The 21,260-nt window shown below is 35.1% G+C and overlaps 1 protein-coding gene across 1 annotated transcript; it reads left to right on the forward strand.

Moving 5' to 3' along the window:
* LOC150035120 (uncharacterized) lies at positions 1-3,927 on the forward strand. Its single transcript, XM_090315233.1, has 5 exons — positions 1-967; positions 1,783-1,902; positions 2,091-2,934; positions 3,042-3,256; positions 3,572-3,927. Exons 1-5 carry the CDS (start codon positions 1-3, stop codon positions 3,925-3,927), a joined length of 2,502 nt encoding a protein of 833 aa, XP_090171359.1.
* The last annotated feature ends 17,333 nt before the right edge of the window (positions 3,928-21,260 follow it).

Genomic DNA, 21,260 nt, shown 5'->3' on the forward strand with positions numbered 1-21,260 from the left:
ATGGACGTTATTGCTTACTTTAACAAGCTATCTCTGTTGTGGCAAGAGATGGATTTGTGCCGTGAAATGATTTGGAACCGTCCTTGTGGAGGAGTGTTACATTATCAGTCTGAAGAAACAGATCGCGTGTATGACCTTCTTGCAGGTCTCAACTCTAAATTTGATACAGTGCAAAGTCGTATATTGAGGACCAGACCTATACCATCCCTAATGGAAGTCTATTCTGAAGTTTGCCTGGAGGAAGATAGGTTGAGGGCCATGAATAGTACACCTATAACACCAACAGATTCTACTGCTTTTAAAACATCAGGCCCTGTACAAGATAAACAAAATAGTAGGCCGCCCCTAGTGTGTGAACATTGCAAAAAACCCTGGAACACTAAAGATCAGTGTTGGAAACTTCACAGTCGACTGCCAAATGGTAAGAAACGACAGCTAAGTCAGGCTCTTATAGGTGAGTCTGTTACTGGAGATACTCAGACTCAGAATCAGGAAACTACTCAGAGCACTACTTCTACGACAGTGGGTGTAAGTGCAATCGCACATACAGGTGCTTTTCACTCCTTTGGCCTTGTGAGTATAACTGGTAATAAACCGTGGATAGTAGACTCAGGAGCCACAGATCACTTAACTGGCTCTTCTGATCAATTTTTATCTTATCAACCTAGTGCTGGAAATGAAAGAATCAGAATTGCAGATGGGTCCTTTGCCCCCATTGTTGGAAAAGGACGGGTGTCACCCTTTGTTGGCTTAATACTCCAAGATGTGTTGCATGTGCCAAAAGTGTCTTACAATCTGTTATCTATTAGTAAACTTACAAGAGATTTGAAGTGTCATGTTATCTTCTCACCTGATGATGTTGTTTTTCAGGATCTGAACTTGGGAATGATGATTGGCACTGCCCGGCATGACAGGGGACTCTATTTCCTCATTGAAGAAGCTTCATTTAGGATATGTGATAGGACTAGTTTGTTTTCTTCCCATTTTTCTATTTCTAAAACTGATTATATGTTATGGCATTATCGCCTTGGCCATCCTCATTTCTAGTATATGAATTATTTGTTTCCTCATCCTTTTCACAACATTAATATTTCTAAATTGAAATGTGATGTGTGTGTCCAGGCCAAACAGCCACGTGTTTTTTTCTCTTCTCAGCCCTATAAGCCCTCTAAACCATTTACTCTGTTCTATAGAGATGTCTGGGTCCTTCACCAGTCACTACCGTAACTGGGAAGTGTTGGATTGTAACCTTTATTGACGATCATACTCGACTAACCTGGGTTTTCCTTCTGACGGATAAATCAGAAGTCACTTCAGTTTTCCAAAAATTTTACAATTCTATAGAAACCCAATTTAACGCTAAAATCGCTATTCTCAGGAGTGATAATGGTCGAGAATATCTTAGTAATGCCTTACACGTATTCCTTGCCTCCAAAGGTGTTGTCCACCAGAGTTCCTGTGCGTACACTCCTCAACAAAATAGAGTGGCCAAACGAAAAATCCATCACCTCGTTGAAGTTGCCCGCTCTCTTATGTTGTTAACTTCTCTTCCCTCTTATTTGTGGGGTGATGCTATCTTGACAGCAGCCCATCTAATAAACCGCATGCCATCCCGGGTCCTAAAATTCCAAACCCCCTTAGATTACTTCAAAGTGTCTTACACAAATTCCAAACTTCTTTCTGATGTACCATTTCGTGTCTTTGGCTGTGTGGTGTACATCCATACACATGGACCTAACCGTACCAAGTTTACCCCTCAGGCACAAAAATGCGTTTTTGTAGGGTACCCTCTACATCAGCGTGGGTACAAGTATTATCACCCTTCTTCCAGAAAATACTTTGTCTTTATGGATATGACATTCTTTGAAGGTCATCCATTCTTTCCCAATGGTTCTCTTCAGGGTGAGCATTCCAGTGAAGAAATCAATTAGGTCCCAGCCTTTCTACCCTACCTGAACTTGAACCCATCCTTGATGTCAGTATCAGTACCAACGCACCTATCCTCCCAACCAAACAAGTCCCTTGGATCACATACTATAGAAAGAATCTCAAGAAGGAAATAACGTCACCTGTTATCTCTCCATCTCCAGTTCATGAGTCTGAACAGAGATCAGTTCCAGGTACTAGTAGTCCTATCCCTGATCATGATAATAAATGTGATAAAACTAATGCTTGTGTTGAAAATGTTGAGAGCAAATGCAGGGAAGATAATGACAGCAAGGATTTGATTGAGGTCGATGATGGTTCAGAAACAAATGATTGTGTGACTCTTGAGGACATGGTAGAACCTGGAAAAAAAGCATCTCTTATTCCCACCGAAAAAAATGTTGAAAGTGGGAAAATAACAGAACCAGATGGAGAATGCAGTATGTCAGAAGAAAGTAAAGATAGAGATGAATCCCTTGATCTTTCGATTGCCCTAAGGAAAGGTACGAGATCATGTACTAAATATCCGTTGCAGAGTTACTTGTCCTATAGTAATTTATCTCCTGAGTTCAAGGCCCTCACTACAAACTTAGACACAGTGGTGATACTAAACAATATGCACATAGCGTTGGAAAATCCTGAATGGAAAGCTGCAGTTATGGAAGAAATGAGAGCTCTCGAGAAAAATCATACGTGGGATCAAGTCAATCTTCCAAATGGTCATAAAGCAGCCGGATGTAAATGGGTGTTCACAATAAAGTATAGGCCAGATGGAATTGTCGACAGATGCAAAGCCAGATTAGTTGCCAGGGGTTTTACTCAGACTTTTAGGGTTGATTATTCCGAGAACTTTTCGCCAGTTGCAAAGCTAAACACAGTTCGGGTCCTCATTTTTGTTGCAGTTAATAAGGATTGGCCCCTTCACCAGCTTGATGTGAAGAATGATTTTCTCAATAGAGAACTGGAGGAAGAAGTCTATATGAGTCCTCCCCAAGGATTTGAGAAACAGTTTAATCACTGAGTTTGCAGATTGAGAAAGTCTTGTTTGTAAAGTCGCAAGGATATAAACAGGGTCATTCTGATTATACTCTGTTTACTAAAAGGTTTTTATCCAGAAAAATTGCAGTTTTGATTGTCTATGTTGATGACATTGTTATTTCAAGTGATGATACCTCAGAGATTGACCGATTGAAGGCAAAGATGGCTGAAGAATTCGAGATCAAGGACCTTGGAAAACTAAGATACTTCCTTACAATGGAAGTAGCTCAATCAAGAGAAGGAATTTTAGTTTCCCAACGGAAGTACACTCTGGACATGCTTAAGAAAACAAGTACGACAGGTTGCAAACTAGTTGATACCCCTATAGAAGCAAATGCAAATTTAAGTAATATGAGTAAAAGTGTTCCAGTGAGCAAAGAAAGATATCAGTGACTTGTTGGGAAATTAATATATCTATCTCATACTAGACCCGACATCTCTTATGTAGTGAGTATGGTAAGTCAGTTCATCCAGTCTCCATATGAAGTACACATGAGGGCAATAGAGCGCATTTTGAGATATCTAAAAACCTCTCCAGGGAAAGGCTTGATGTTCAAGAAAACTAAAAAACGATGCATCGAAGCTTAAATCGATGTTGATTGGGCAGGAAGTGTAGTAGACAGAAAATCAACATCAGGGTATTGTACCTTTGTGTGGGGCAACCTTGTTACATGGAGAAGCAAAAAGCAAGGTGTCGTTGTCAGAAGTAGTGCCGAGGCTGAGTACAGGGCCATGAGTCTGGGAATCTGTGAAGAGATGTGGTTTGAAAAAGTTTTGAAAGACCTTGATCAAGAGCATACCAGTCCAATAAAACTTTACTGTGATAATAAAATAGTCATAAGCATAGCAAATAACCCTGTTCAACATGATAGAATAAAGCATGTAGAGATTGACCGGCATTTTATCAAGGAAAGACTGGATAGTGGCAACATTTGTGTTCCTCTTATTCCTTCCAATCAATAGATTGCAGATGTCCTAACAAAGGGACTACCCCGACAGTTTTTTGACGCATGTGTGAGCAAGTTGGGTCTTATTGACATCTACGCCCCAACTTGAGGGGGAATGTTGAAATTAGGGTTTTGCACTCTAGGGGAAATTTTGTCTTTTACATCGTACTCTAGGGTTTCCCTGTTCTCTATTTAAGCTGTTGGTCTATTGTATTTCTATGTATCAGTTTTCTAATAAGAATTCCCTTATCCCGTGGTTTTTCTCCCTAATTAGGGTTTTCCGCGTAAATTCTTGGTGTGCTATTTTCTTTTCCCTACTTTATTTTCATCATTTTTATTGTTATTTTTTATATGTGGCTGCTTCCTTGGTTGTGGTGCATTTGTTCCTTGTAGGTGCAACAATAAGTCTCCTCGGTGCGCAATACAATGGAAGAATTCCCTCCATCCTTCAACGCATGGCTTCGATCGCGTGGATTCCAACACATAATCACATGCATTATTTTACCTAAGGTCCTTTTTTTGTTATCCTTTATACATTATCCTTTTGAAATTCTCCTTGTCTGATTGCATTCCTTTGTGATGCATCTATGATAGTACGTATAATTCACCGCATCCGCTAACCAAGCATCGCAAGGTTCTCCTTACTTTTACAAGTTTCTTCAAATTTTGAAAGTCTTAAATTTTATTATGTGCAAACCTCTGCTTAAATATTTGTTACCGCATTCCCATTGATTTTTTTTTAGCTTTGCAGTGAGAGCACTCCCAACCTGTAAGTTTGAGGGTGGCAGCGGTCTCGAAGAATTGCGTTCATTACATTGTGATCATTTCAAAAAAAATATATTTTGAGAATAACAACTCCATTATCATCGCAATGGGAAAACCCATGTTGATAAGAGTTAAAGTTGTGAAAGGCACTTATCTGTAGTTGGATGTCCGCATGACACATGTGGGGGCAAGCCAAAATGAAGGTAAGTCGCAGGATCAACGCATAAGCACAACTTCTCTATCCGGCGCAAGCCAAATCAGGTAGTACATGAGTTGAGTTGATATGGAATGCAACCAAAGTTGGATGGCCATATGACACACATGGGGGTAAGTCAAAATGAAGAGCGTAACTAGATTCAACGCCGCATTCGAATAAGTAAGCACAAATTTTTGAAGTGTTTGAACGAACGCATTCTCAAAAGCTAAACGCAAAGTTGCGATGAATGAATAAAAACTTTTTTAGCAAAGGTTTGCCAAATCTAAACTTAGAAAAGATCTTTTTAAAGAAGCAGCTGAAGTGAAGGAGAGCATTGCGGCGATGGTCAACGGTGTGAGTAAATTATATTCTGAGAGGCTAGTCATCGCAAAGGAAGGCCAGAAGGTGAGTTAGAATTTCTTGAGTATAACACATGCTTGAGGACAAACATGATTCTAAGTTTGGGGTGTGATGACATGCAGAAATGCACGTCATCTTAGGCCTTTTATTCAGAATTATGAGGGCTGTTAAGCATAATATGCGACAATTATGTTAGGAATTCATGAGAAAATGAGTTTGCGTCGTTTGACATCAAGAATCTCGGCTAACCCACTATTATGCGTTATTATGCATTCAATGGTCTATATTTGTAGCTAACGTAGGAATCAGACACAAACGCAGAAGCCAGGCTATCGCAAAGACGACCGCATGCGGAGAAACTCTCCATCGCAAAAGCGAACGCATACGATCAACACATGGATGTTGCGGTAATCAACTGATGCGTCCATCGCATAGAAGTTGCGATCATCAAGCGATTGTGTTCATCATGTAGAAGTTGTGTTAATTAAGAGAATGCGGTCACTGTACGATTGCGGCTACACGATAACCATAATAGTGGAATGAAAGCAAGGTTGGTGGAATGAAGGCATCAACACATATCTAGGGAAAATCAAAAGATGATGTTGATATTTCACCTACCACGCCGTTAGCAGCAGAGATTCAGAAAATGACCATCACGCCGCGAATGTCAAAATTAGAGCAGGTCCATTAATGCTGTCGGTGATCAAGCTCTATAAATAGAAGCCGTTGAGCATAACTTCAGATCATTAGGTTTTTCGCCTAAGTTCGGCCTTCGGGCGGATCCTTGTGATCCAGACGAATGCGTGAGAAGAAAGCTTGAGAGTTCTTCATCTCCTTCATCCATTCCGAGTGACAAATGGAGCCTTCGTCGGAGTAAGATCTCGAGAGAGTCAGCTCCACCGCCCATCCATGGCACCACCGGTAGCCTTGACACACATCTGCTGGAAGCAAGACATTGCTTCCAGCTGGTCATTTCATTTTCTCTTCTTTTCTTATATTGTATTGTATTACATTTTGGATTAAAAAATTAATACATTTCAATGCATTTCTATGTTTCCTTCGATTTCATCTCCATCTTTCTCTGCTTAGCATCCTTAACATTCATTGCATCACTTAGTGAGATTGTGAGAGTATTGAATACTTAGTCATGCGGATTAGAGATATGAAGCATGTAGCAAACAACCGGAAGGTGTGCATTGTGCGAGTGTGTGAGAAAATCTTATTTGCTTAGTGTGAAGTTGTAGCAATACCTGTCTATAAGCGGACGCAGCGCTTGTCTATGAGTAAAGTCAGCAACAACTAATTGCCCGGGAGGGTAAGTGGTTAGTCACATTAACCAATGTAAGCCAGTGTTCACTAGAGATAGGAATAATCTTGCGTCACCCAAGTTTATGCGGGTACCTTATCATATGAGCGCATCATTCATCATTTAGGCATACTTGGAAGAGTAGTCTAACATCCAAATCTAAGACTCGAGAGAGCGGATTGGAACGCATAAGCAAGAATGGGAAACTTAGAAGCTCCGTTTGCTATTACACAGCGTATGCACCCTACGGAGAGGATATTGCATGCGTCCAAGAAGTAGGATACGGTGGTATGCGGCTATCACGCTCATGAGGCGAGAGCACGTGAGCAGGTTATGGAAGCTTAGGCATAGGCTTCTCAGTGCTATTGTAGATACACCGTATACGTCCTAGATTTAGGCTCAAGTGTGTGTAAGATGATTGCATAGCTTGCGTTGGCTGAAGTTGCCCTTGCGGTCACTTTTAAGGGTTTCGATGAAGACATCCCCACATTTTATCTATTTTCCATCCATTTACCTCATGTCAACAATTGTCGTGTCTCTATCTCTCATTCATACTTCTCATTGCGTTGTTTGTTAGTTAGGAATATGAATAGTTGTAGAATAAAACCCTCCCATCATTCATTTATTCATCCGCCGCATACACATTACCACATAACATTTAGCTACAAGTTCCTGAGTTCGACCCTGGGTCACCCGAGAAACTTGTGTTCGCGTTATACTTGGTGTGAGTGCAAGAAAACTTGTGACAGGAATGCATGGTCATCGCATACCGTTAACGCATAGTTTCATTCCAACGCATGACCACCGACGCATGAGAATCAACACATATCTTAAGAAATGCATCGCATATTGCGTCCCACCAATTTTAGTCATCAAGTCTTTAACGACTAATTTTTGTCATCAGCTATACATTTATATTTTATGCTTCTCCACATTATAGCTCCCTCGTTAAGAGTGAAAACTTATCTTGATGTAGATTTTCTAGAATCTACATTAGTCTAAAAATTAGAATCAGTGTATCCCATAAGGATCAAATTCTTAGGCCCATACACAATCATATAGTCCCTCGTTCTTCGAAGATACTTGAGGATGTTCTTGACAGCAGTCTAATGAATGTGTCCAGGGTTAGATTGGAACTTGTTGACAATTCCTACTGGAAAGCATATGTCAGGACGTGTATACAACATAACATACATCAAACTCCCAACTGCTGAAGCATATGGAATTCTTTTCATTCCCTCAACTTCTTGAGGCATCTTAGGACACTGTTCCTTAGACAAATGAATTCCATTTCTAAAAGCTAACATACAATTTTTGGAATGTAAAACAATCCACCTTTTATTTCTTAGGGATTCTATAAATAGGCACCTTTTATTAGGGATTATTAATCCACCTTTTATGGTATCCTATAAATAGGCATAATTTTGAACGTCGTTCGAATTTCTTAGGGTTTTGCACCAGCACGTGTTCCGAGCATCCCTAGATTCTGAAGTGACGTAAACTACTTTTATGTCCTCTCCATAACTCATGCAATGTTTTTGAAACACTTTTTGAGATAACCATGTTTAGAATATATACGGCAGTTTGTATAGAATACCCCCAAAAGCACTGAGGTAACTGAGCATAACTCATCATCGAATGAACCATGTCTAACAAGGTTCGATTTCTCCTTTCTGCAACACCATTTTGCTATGGTGTTCAAGGTGCTGTGAGTTGGGATTGAATTCCATGATCTACTAAATAGTCCATGAATTGTAAATCCATATACACCTCGATCCGATCGAAATGTTTTAATTCTTTTACCTAATAAGTTTTCAACTTCAGTCTTAAATTCTATGAACTTTTCGAGAGTTTCAGACTTGTGACCCGTTAAGTAAATATAGCCATATATTGAATAGTCATCAACAAAATTGACGAAATATTCATATCCACCTCAAGCTTTTACATTCATCGGACCACAAAGGTCTGAATATATAAGTTCCAGGGGTTCTTTGGCATGAAGACTTTTTCCAGAAAAAGATCTTTTAGCCATTTTTCCTTTAAGACACGATTCACACGGAGGTAAATAACTTTCTTCTAACTAATTTAGATGATTGTTTTTAACTAATCTCTCAATCCTGTTGAGATTTATGTGACCAAGTATGAGGTGTCAAAGATAGGCATTAGGAGAAACTTTTCGTTTTTTATTTTGAGTCTCTGCCGTTTTAAACATCTCTATATTTAAAATAGTTTTTTCTTCAGTTGGTTTTGATACATACAAGTTATTTTCCAGTCTAGCAGAACAAATATGAACACCTCTTGAAAAAACGAACACTTTATTGATTTCAAAAGATACTTTATACATATTTTCTAATAGATAAGATATGGAGATCAAGTTTCTTTCATTTTGGGTACATAATATACATTCTTTAACAAAATGAAAGATTCTCCAAAGTATTACTTCATGTCTCCCATTGCTTCAGCTGAAATGACTTCTTCTATTCCAACCTTGAAAGTCATTTCGTGTTCTGAGAGTTGAATCCAAGAACTACTTTTCTATAGAAAAGTGAAAACATGGTTAGCGGCGCCTAAATCTAATATCCAGGTTAAGTGAGAACTTTCCACTAAGCATGTTTCAATTACAAGTAAATTTGATTTACCTTGTTTTTTCCTTTTCTCTTCTCTTTTCAACTAGATATTTCAGGCAATTACGTTTCCAATGCTCGTCTTCTCCACGATGAGAACATTTTCCCTTAGAGTCTTGGTTTACTTAGCAATACATTTCTTCTTCTCTTTTACATTCTTCTTCATTTGGATATTTTATCTTTAGAAGAGGAAGAGGCAGACTTCTTTTTGTCTGAAGGCTTCGTTCCCCAAGATGATCCATTCATTAATTTTTTTTTGTGAAACAACGTTTGCTTCACTCTCTTTTAATTTCATCATCGATGAATAAGCCAGGAGTTCGTTTAATAGAGTAGTCAGATTGTAATTAATCTTATTCATTACAGCATTAGTTCGAAAGGTCAAAAAGCTCTTTGGATGAGACTTTAAGATCATACTAACTTGACTAGTCTCATCTATGATAGCGTCATGAGCTTCCGCAATGTTAAAATGGACCATCATGCCTAGAACATGCTCCCTAACATTGGTTTTATCTTTCATGCGTGAGTTATAAACATATTTTATAGCCTCATGTTGTACTGAAGATGACGGTTGCCTGAACATTTCCTACAATGACACCATAATCTTACAAGCAGTGGGCATGGCTTCATGTTTCTTATTGAGCACATCAGATATGCTCGCCAAGATGTAGGCTTTCACTTTCTCATTAGCCCTTACTCATCTATCATAAATTCCCGAACACTTCGGTTAGTATTTGAATCGAGAAGAAGAGGGCATTCCTCCATTAAAACAAACCTCAGCTCGTCAACCACTAATATTATATTTATATTCGATTTCCAATTAGAGTAACCTTATCCATTGATTTTTTTGGAAGCAAGAAATTGTATAACAAATTTTATAAAATTTTGCATTTAAATCCAATTAGAAAAAAGTAATAAAGTACCCAAATTTCTTTATTTATTTGCAACGATACTTTAGTGAGTTAGAATAGATGCTACTGAGGGACAGTCAAATATTCTTTCACTGAAGCAAAATAATCTTGACCAAATACTATATCCAGAATAACTCCCATTTCTATAGTTGTTTGGTTATCGTTTTCGATCAAGAACTTTACTAACATTTAGTGACTCTTGTGAGTGTGACCCGCCATTTTCAGATCTTATGGAATGGTATGAACATGCCTCTGAATTGGAAGACAATGTTCAAGACAAAACTATAAAATCCTATTCATTTATGAAGCTTGGTTTGTTCCGAATCCTATGTTACAACCCTCCGAAGGGATTATGGCTGTTAGCAACTAGCTAGTGCCGCCTAAAAATGATAGCAGACGCAACATAGGAATCGCCTGGTTCAAACAAATGAAGGAGACCGTAGGATATGTTGACACATTTCCTTCACCCACTTATTATGAACTACTTCTCCCATTCACCTTGTTATTGACCCATGCAAACACTTTTTGAATAGAGTAGTCGTGATAAAAGCAACACGAAGCCGAGCATGGATCACACGGTGTGAATTCTTGGGGACGTGAGAGCTAAGAACGATATATCGAATATGTTGTCAATCTCCCACTTAAGTGTTCTAAGTATTTGGGTATTCTTTTACTTAGGTATATTCCAACTAATTTTAAACAACCCAAGTCTATGATTTATCCATGTATAACATTTATATTTAGATTTTAACCTACGATATCTATGTGTTAAACCAATTTTAAACCTCACATTGCTCACGCAAGCTCATAAAACCGGTTAATAATTCTCAATATTTCGGTCATAATCCCTAGATAAGAGGTGTTACGTAAACCGTCAACTTAAATACCTCCAGCCTTAAATAGGATTATAAACCGATTGAGTTTGTAACTGAATTTTGTAAGATAACGTCCTATTTTAACTATTAAAACAAGTTGTTAACCTAAGTGAGTATGTTGTTTAACTTTGTTATTGATTTTAATGTCTAATCCAATTTTATAACACCTTATAAAAAAATAGAAATGCTTTCAAACCAACATACATAAAAAGAGTTCAAAATTAACATAGCACTTATATTAATTTTAAGAAACCCTAAACAAGCATACTGTATATTATAACTAACTTATGACATAATATTATGCATGCAATATGCTTTCCTATGGTGGGATTTTAAATCTAAATGGCTTTCTATATGCACAAACATGTTTAATTCAAATATAATATACATCACATGCATAAAATAATTAAAATAATTAAACAACACCAATATGGTTCAACTTTGATATCCTAAACAAGTAAAATAACTAATTATTATAAAAACAAACCAAAAACAACTTCAAAAAAGGTCTAGACTGCTCGACCCAACCCGAACTGAACCTTAATCGCCCGAACCGGCCTCTAGATGCTTCAAATGAGCCTGAACCGGGCAAGATGTTGCTAAACTAGACCGGATGAAGACCAAAGCAGTCAAACTGGATATCCTCCTGCGCGAACTGGCTCCCGAATACGTGCCTTTCTGGACTGGGATGAACAATGTTGCGACGCTACATCCCAAATTTGCAACGGTTCTGGACAAATGATGAATAGCATTGCAATGCTTGATGAATAGCGTCTTGATGCTGTTGGGCAGAAGCTTAAATTCTGAAAACTGTAGCTCGATCTAGCTTGCTTTTCTCTTTTATTATTGCCTAATTTGGACTCTATTGACTCTAATAAAATTAGAAACTCTAGAGCAAACATTTAAGTTCACCAAACAAGAGTCAATTAATAATTAAAGAGAATTCTAATGCCAAAGTTGAATTTTCACCATATCAGTCAACCAAACATGCAATTATAGAATTTCATCCACCAAACTCAAATTAACGTTAATTGTGTTAGAGATAAACAACATGCAGCGTAAGTATCAAGGATCCATAAGCATTCTAATTCACTAATTTTGGGAAAAACTAAAGCATGATGTTCATAAAAATGGGTTTTCAGAAAATACCTTTGAAGAACTCTTCAATAAAATCGTCTGTTCAGCTGCTATCTTCACTTGATATCAACGTGAACCACCTCAAAGCCTTCCCTACTATGCTTTTGGAGCTTTAGGCAGAGTTGTGGGACTCAAGAACAGCTTGTAGATGTGGAGAAACAAGGGAAGCTCACAGCAGCAACTTGAAGAAGACAGCTTCTTCTTCACCACGATTTTTCTCTAAAAAATATATCTACATCCCTCACTCCAACAACTCCAATCTTCTTTATATATCAAGATGAACATGCAAAGAGATGGAGTACATGGCTTGCAGCTCATGCTTGGAGAATCAAGGTAGAAAAGTTCATGGTTTGTGTGTGAGCATAAAGATGATCATAATAGAGAAAACTCTTTTTCCATTATGTACAAAAACAATTTTTTTCATTTTCCTTTTTAAAACAAAAAAAATGACTTTTAAATCATTTTAATTTAAAAATGGATTTTCTTAAATTAATTTAAAAAATTAATTAACTTAACATCAAATATTAAATTAATTTTTGCACAATAATCATCTTTATATATTTAAATCATATTTAAATATTTATTCTCTTGTTCCGTTTAATTTTAACATTTCAAATTAATTTCTCAAGCTACCCTAAAGTGTACCCATTTATGAGCTAGTAGGGGGACCTTGCGGATCTACAGATCATGGCCTCTAACGATCCGAGATTAATCGGCTCAAATCATTAGACCGATTTAACTCCCATTCATTAACTAATGGGTGATTCCACTAAAGCCCATAGTTAAACTCCCCTCACTGTAGATATATTATGTCCACTCAATATAACCATGATTAGTAAGTTAACCTTTCACAGGTTGCTCGTAATAACGGCTGGGTCGAATCTCTGTTTTACCCCCTGAAATTACCTCTTCTTCCTTAAGTTCCACTGATCCTCTAATGAACAATTGATTTTTTATTCAATCAACAAATCAAATCCCTCTCAGGCTAATGAGAGGGTGAGACTTCTTGTTCAAGACCCAGAATCAGCACTTAAAGGGAACAACCTCTTTACTAACCTAATCGGTTAGGAGTGAATTCCCTCTTGCATTCTATGTTTCTAGCTATTCATTCGGTCTTATCCCCAAAATGGTAACCTTATTGAGCAGAGGCAATTGGTCTACTCTCATCGTTTGCAGATCAAAGGATAATCTCGAACAAACAGAAGTTCATAGTTAGCTCAGGATTAAGGTTAAGTTACCTAGGCCATCGCTTCAAAATTGTCAGTCTTAAACAGTAAACAATGTTATAAAGTAAGAATGACAAGTTTCGTGATCCGATCTTGTACAAAACTCATTTGCACAGGACACCCCCACTCCTCATGTCTCAACATGCACGAATTAGGATCACTTCGTATGTAGCATTTTGCAACACTTTGCAACAACTACAGATTAGGCCACATCCAATAGTATTACCAGAATAAGGTACCCAACCTTATTCATATACTATAGATCATTTTGACTATTTACTTGAACCTGATTTACTTGTATATCTCCACATAAAGTTCAAGTACTCATATAATAGTCTAGAGAGTTAGGTTTATTGGATTTCTAAAAAACAATATATTTAACAACAACTTTATTGAATTCTCAAAATAAGTTCTAATGTTTACAAACCACGAGTTTTAAGATATAAAACCCAACAAACTCCCACGTGGACTAAAACTCAAGTGGTAACTTATATATTCGATATATAAGATTGAGTTTATGGGTTTTTAAAGAAATATAATAAACTAGAGCATTCCATACCCATGGTCTTTTCCATTTAGTTCTCATACCTAATAAATTGAGTGCTTAAATCATGCTCTGATACCAATTGATAGATAAAACTAACATGCAGTAGAAGAAATCAAAATCAATAAGCACTCTAATTAAATTTAATTTGAGTTCTAAAAGCATGCAAAACAATTTTCTACTAAAGTATTTTTCAAGAATATAATTACCTTTGATGCTTGCTTCTCTCCATGAATTTGAACTCCAAAACTTCAGTGAACCACAACAAAAAGTTTCTGTAATATCCTCAAACTTGGATTTGAGAAGTGGAACTCATAACTGGAGCCAATTATGTGGAGGGTTGGAGAGGGTTTGAGAGATGGAGAGAGGGTTTCAACTTTTTCCAGAAGCATGCCTTCATCAAAGTTGAATTTCAGCTTATTTATCAACTATTAATGCAAACACTTAATTAGCGCTAATTGACACTTCAATTAGCACTAAGCAAGTCGGAAATGTGGCTAATTTTGGTGATTCCAATTTTTCAATTTTATAATTTCTATTTAATTTTCTGTAATATATATATATATATATATATATATATATTGTAAATTCAAATATGAATTTCAAATTCAGATTGGAATTTATAATAAATGATATAATGTTTTATTTATTTAAATAATTAATTAAACTAATTTAATTAATTAAATAAATAATAATTTAATATCAAATATTAAATTAATCAATCATTTAATAAGACATGAATCCTATTCATGTAATTTTAATGTTTAAATCAACATTTAAATGTTTTAAACTCTCCAATTTTGATCAATTTTTACAAAATTAAACGTTTTAATTGCACCAAATATAATTAATTAAAACCCTAATTTATTTTGAACACTTTAAATTCAAAACCCTAAATTGAAATTTGAATATTTCAAATCTGCTCAACTCACTAATCCAAGATGTAATTTTACAAACTAGTAGAAGGGCCTTATGGTCCTACAAATCATGAGCTCTAACGATTTTGAGATTAATTGGCTAAACTCTTTGAGACCAAATCAATCGATATTTGTTAACTACTGAAACACACCACTATAGCGCGATATTTGCGCTCTCCTCACTATAGATATATTTCTGTCCATTTTAATCATAACCAGTAAGTCAATCCTTCACTAGTTGTTCGTATTTTTAACTAGGTCAAAATTACTATTTTATCCCTGTAAACACATTTTGCTCCTTAAGCTCCCACTGATCCTCTACTAAACAATTTTGGTTTATAGTCTAGCTTATAAACCATGTCCCTCTCAATCATGAGAGGATGGGAAACCATTGTTCAAAACCTGGAATCAGTGCTTAAAAGAACAACCTATCTGCTAACTCTAAGAGGGGTAGGAATGAATTTCGTCTTACAAAACTATGTCTCCAGCTATCTATCCATTCTTATCCTTACAATGGGAGGCTTATTGAGTAGTGTTGATGGACTACTCTCACATATGCAGATCAAAGGATAATCCTGAATAGACAAAAGTTCATAGTTAGCTCATAATTAAGATCGAGTTACCTTAGGTCATTAAATTTGAAATGGTAAGTTTTAACAGTAAACAGTTGTTATAAAGAAAAGTGACTATTTCGAGGTCCAATCTTATGCAAACTCATTGCATAGGATGCCTCCACCTGCATGTTTCCACATAAATGATTTTTGGATCACATCATTTGTATCCATATACAAAATAGGCCGCATCCAATAGTGTTATCAGGATGAGATATCCAATCTCATCCATATACTTATAGACCATATTGGCTATATACTAAAACTTGATCCTCTTTTATGTCGCCACATAAAGTTAAAGTTACATATTATAGCCATAGATTCATTTATTGGATTTTTATAATAGAATACAATATCAATAACAAGTTATTGAAAAAAAAATCTCAATAATACTTTTATTGATAAATAGAATATATTAACAATATTTATGAGCGGCGAGTTTAGGACATTCCCAACAGGCAACAGGTGAGAGAGTTTCTTTATAGTCTACTCTTTTAACCTAGGTATAACCTTTTGTCATCAGTCTAGCCTTAAAAGTCTGGGCCTTACATCGACACTCATTTTCCTCTTATAGATTCATTTGCAACCTATAGGTTTTACCCCATTAAGTTGATCTACAAGATCCCAAATAGAATTAAAGTACATGGACTCTATTTCAGATCCATGGCTTTCACTCATTCATATTTGTCCACATCATTCATTGCCTAGTTATATGTCAATGGATCCTCAAGGTTATCGTCTGGTATGAAGGCTTGAGCTTATGTTAAACCTATATAGTGAACAGGTTGATTCATAACCCTCCTACTACATTGAGGCAATCTTAACTCTTGAGATGGATGTACTTGACTAGATGAACCAACATCAACAACTCTTGTTGATGTACTAGCCTTTTCAACAATTCTTATTGAATTTTTATTAGTTTCATTAGAAAGCTCACCTATCACTATTTTGCTTCATGGTTTGTGGTTCGTCATGTGGTCTTCTACCAAAAAGGTAGCATTTATCAATCAAATACTTTATTATCTTTAAGATCGAAGAAGTACCCACCTTTCGTTTCCTTAGGATAGCCTACAAATAGGCCCATTCTTGAATGAGATACTAACTCTTTTGGATTTCAATTAGCACATGTGTCGGACATCCCTAAATTATTAAGTCGCATAAACTACCTTTAAGACCTCTCCAAAGTTCAAAAGGTGTTTACAGACACTCATTGATGGAACATTATCCAAAATATAAACTATAGTCTCCAGTGCATGTCCCCAAAACGAGTTAGGAAGTTAAACATAGCTCATCACAAATTGGACCATGTCCAACATGATTCTATTTCTCCTTACTGATACAACATTTTACTGAGGTATACTAGGTGATGGAGTAAACATACATGCAGCAACAAAACATTTTAATAGAAGAGAGTTTCAGAATGTTATACCTTTGATGAAACTCTTCAATAACCCGCTCCACTCCACGAATTAGATCTTCAAAACACCAGTAGACTACAATGATCTTCTCTACTATTCTCCAACTTGGATTGTGTGGTGAAAACACTGAATTTAACTCAATTAGATGAAAGAGAAAAGAGGGTTTGAGAGAGAGTGCAAAATTTTTGAAATTATAATTGCATTAAGTTTTCCCAATCTGAAAAATTGGAGTTTTTAAGGTGTTTAAACATGCAACCACTCACTTAATCAGTTGATTGACACTTCAATTAGCATTAGGTGAATGTGCAAGTGTTGGTCAGTAGATTAATCCAAAAAAAATGTATTTTTCATTAACTCAACTTAATTTCCAATTTTTTTCAAATTCCAATTTTATTTAATTTAATTGTTGGGTTGTATGTCCTAAAACTCTTAGTTTGTATAATTAAACATTTTCTATTATCAATAAAGATGTTATTCAACATTTTTTAATCAAGTTGTTATTGAATTTGTAAATTGCACTTATAAAGACTAAATCCAATAAACTAAGATCAATGGCTATTATATGAATACTTTAACTTAATGTGGAGACATAAAAATGGATCAAGTTCGAGTGAATATCCAAAGCAGTCTATAGTATACGAATAAGGTTAAATGCCTTATTCTTGTAGCACTATGGGATGCGGCCTACTCTGTAGTTGTTACAATTTGTTGTAAGATACTACAAACGAAGTAATCCTGATTCATTTATGTATTGATGTGAGGAGTGGGGGCGTTCTATGCAATGAGTTTACATAAGATCGGACCAAGAAATAAGTCACTCTTACTTTATAACGCTGTTTATTGTTAAAGACTAACTATTTCATAGTGATGACCTAGGTAACTTAACCTTTATCCTGAGCTAACTATGAACTCATGTTTATTCTGGATTATCCTTTGATATACATAGTTAAGAGTAGTCCAACAACATTGCTCAATAAGACTCCTATTTTGTCGATAAGATCGGGTAGATAGTTGAGGACATAAGGTGCAAGATGGCTCATGCCTACCTGATTTAGGGATAGGAGGAAGGTTGTTCTCTTAAGTGCTGGATCCAGGTTTTGAACAAGGAGCTCCACCCTCTCATTGCCCCAAGAGGGATTTGGTTTAATGGTTGGATTAAAAACCAATTGTTCATTAGAGGATCAATGGAACTCAAGGAGAAAGACGTAATTTTGAGGGTAAAACAACATTTGACCTAGCCATTATTATGAAAAACTTGTGAAATGTCGACTTACTGATTATGGTTAAATCAAGTGGACATAAATATATCTACAATGAGGAAAGTGCAACTATCGAGCTATAGTGGTGTGACTCGATAGTTAACAAATATTGATTAATTTAGTCTAAAGAGTTTTAGCCAATTAATCTCAAATTGTTAGAGCTCATGATCTATAGGTTCATAAGGTCCCTCTACTAGCTGGTAAAACATGAACACCTTAATATAGTAAATTGAGTGAATTTGGAATGATATTAATTTGAAGTGTTCAAATTAAATTTAGGGTTTGAATTTGAATAATTCAAATTCAAATTAGGGTTTGTATAATTATATTTGATATAATTAATTAACATTTAATTTATCAAAATTAAATGAAATTGGAGATTTTATAATATTTAAGTATTGATTTAAATATTAATTACATGAATATGATTCATGTTTAAAATTTGGTGTATGAATAATTTAATATTTGATATTAAATTATTATTTAATTAATTAAATATGTTTAATTAATTAAAATCAAATTAATTTTCAATATTATACAATTTGAGAAATTTGATTTTTTAATTTAATTAATTTATTATTAATTAAATTAGATTTTAGTTAATTTTGGAATTAATTAAAATTAGAAATTGAAAATGGAAATTGAATTTTTGTAGTGGACTTTTCCACATTTTGGTGAAGTAAGGAGGTGGATTCTTCTTAATTCACACACGGTCTCCATAGTGGCTGCATGATGAAGAAGGATAAAACTCCTCAATTTTGACTGATTAAGTGAGATTGAAGCTGCTTAAAAGTAGTTTCTACATAAACGTTTTTTTCCTTTCTTCAAACCCACACTAATTCAGCTTATTTTGAGTTCCACCACTCAAATTCAAGGCTGAGAATAGTAGAGCAGATCTCTTGGTGGTCCACAACTTCAATTGGAGAAGATTACAACTCAAATTCGTGTTTGAAGTGGATCTTCAATGGTATGTGTTAAAACCTTTTTAATACCTTATGAACATACTTATTTTGATGTCAAAATTAAGGAATTATAATGTTTCATGTGAAGGAAATCTAAACAGAGATTTCCATGAACGGAAGCGGATCATTTCAAATCCAAGTTAGAAAGAACACACAAAAATTACAATCTTAACGGAAACAAACAGATTATGCATAATTATAAATTACAAGCATGCTACAAGAAAGGAACAAGCAAGGGATAGAGTATGCATACCTTTGAAGGACTCTTCTTCAAGTATCCCTCGATCGTTCTCCAATGTGTCCAAAGAAGCACTTGAATGCAACGAACAGAACACAATCTCAACAAATGTCTGAATGCACCTCAAACCTAACTGAGTCTAACTCGATCCTCGAACGGAGCAGGAACACTACCACAAGTGTTACCTTGGTATTTTCGGTGTGAGAATCTAGGAGTTATGGGCTTTGTATGATCTTGGATTGAGAAAAGCACGAGATAGACGATCGAGTAAGTGGGAGATAATGAAGACTGTCTATCGTATAGACGATTTACTTGATCGTTTAGAAGATGAAGAATATCGTATAGACTTTACTACTCGATCGTTTTGTTGGCTTTTTGGCCCTTAATCTCAAATTAATTAATTTTAATTAATTAATTAATCAATATTTTGATGATAACAAAATCAATTTTTAATTACTGAAAATTTTAATGTTTTAATATGTTCATAGCGTAGAGCTCGGAAAAACGATTCCAACACCTCTTGAATCACTCAAAACGGAGCTAAAACGAAGACGATAGGACTAAAACAAGTCTATAGAGAAAATACAGTGTTGGATGACGTGGCATAACCAGACTATTTGCATGTAGACATGTGGTAGCATATTGGTTGAATGGTGGATCATTAAGAGATTAACATATGATGGACTTTTGATTTTTGGATTGATTTAAAATTTAAAAAAAATAAAATTTAAAAAAAAAATTAAAGGAAAATAAATTTAATATTATTTTATGTTTGTGTCTAGTGGCTAGTTTTTTACACATGGTATGTTTTTTTATTTTTGGATTGACTTTAAAGAGAATGAATTTAAAAAAAAAATGAATTAAAAGGAAAATGAATTTAATATTATATTTTTTTTGTATCTAACGACTAGTTTAATGTAAAATCTCCACCATTGACTTTTCTTTTCCAAAATCCAATGGTCCAAATTAATTGTGGTTTCTAAAAAAAATTTCATCTCTATATAAACCATCTTCCTCTCCAAATTTAAAAAAAAAAAACAAATTTTACATTTCATAATCCTCCAAAACTCAAAAGTTCCATTGTTACTCTCTCTAAGTTCCCAATTTTTTTTTCTTTTCATCTTATTTTTTAGAGAGTATTATTGTATTGTGAGGATAAACTTGTAGAGTGCTTAAACTTGTAAATCCACTCTAGTGAGAGTTGTATTGTGTTCTTCAAAAATTCCAACATTTGTAATGGTTTGATCCTAAACCGTGGAAATGATCGGGTTTGCTCTTGAATCCGTAAAAGGAGCGGTGGTGTAACGGTTGGGCTCTAACCCTGGAAAGAGTCGGAAAGATTTTATTCAAATTTCCAAGAGGCACTTGAAGAGTGGAGTAGGTCGAGTTTGACCGAACCACTATAAAAATTACGGTATCTTCTTCTCTAACTCTTTTCTTTTTATTTTTGCAATTAATTTAAGCAATTTATTGTATGTTTTAGTTTGTTCTTATTTATTTGCTAAAATTTGATAGAATTAAATTATCACACTTTTTATCATCTTATTTGTTGCATAAATTGAATTTTTCTTATTATTTATAAAAGGTGTATTAATTAGTTTAATTAGATTAATTTAGAAAAAAAAGTTTAATTAAACCCTATTCACCCCATTCTAGGGTTTCCATATTGATCCAACAATTGGTATCAGAGCGGGTTGCTGTTCTTGAAATATTTATTTCTTGATAAACTTAATTGTTTTTGAGCTATGACAACTTTATGTTTTATCCCTTTTACCGATAGTCAATCTATTACAAAGCCTCCTTTCTTTAATGGTACTAATTATAATTATTGGAAAAATAGAATGAGATTTTTCTTGCTTTCTATTGATTATGATTTATGAGATCTTTTTTTAGGAAGGTTTTAAAATTCCAACAAAAGATGTTGATGGTGTTAGCACTATAAAACCTAAGGAAGAATAGTCAATAATGAAAAGAAAGCATGCTCTTAAAATTCCAAAGCTATT

Source organism: Benincasa hispida, chromosome 7 (genome assembly GCF_027475165.1).
Source record: "Benincasa hispida cultivar pf3 chromosome 7, pf3_genome.v1.1, whole genome shotgun sequence".
NCBI classification, from domain to species: domain Eukaryota; kingdom Viridiplantae; phylum Streptophyta; class Magnoliopsida; order Cucurbitales; family Cucurbitaceae; genus Benincasa; species Benincasa hispida.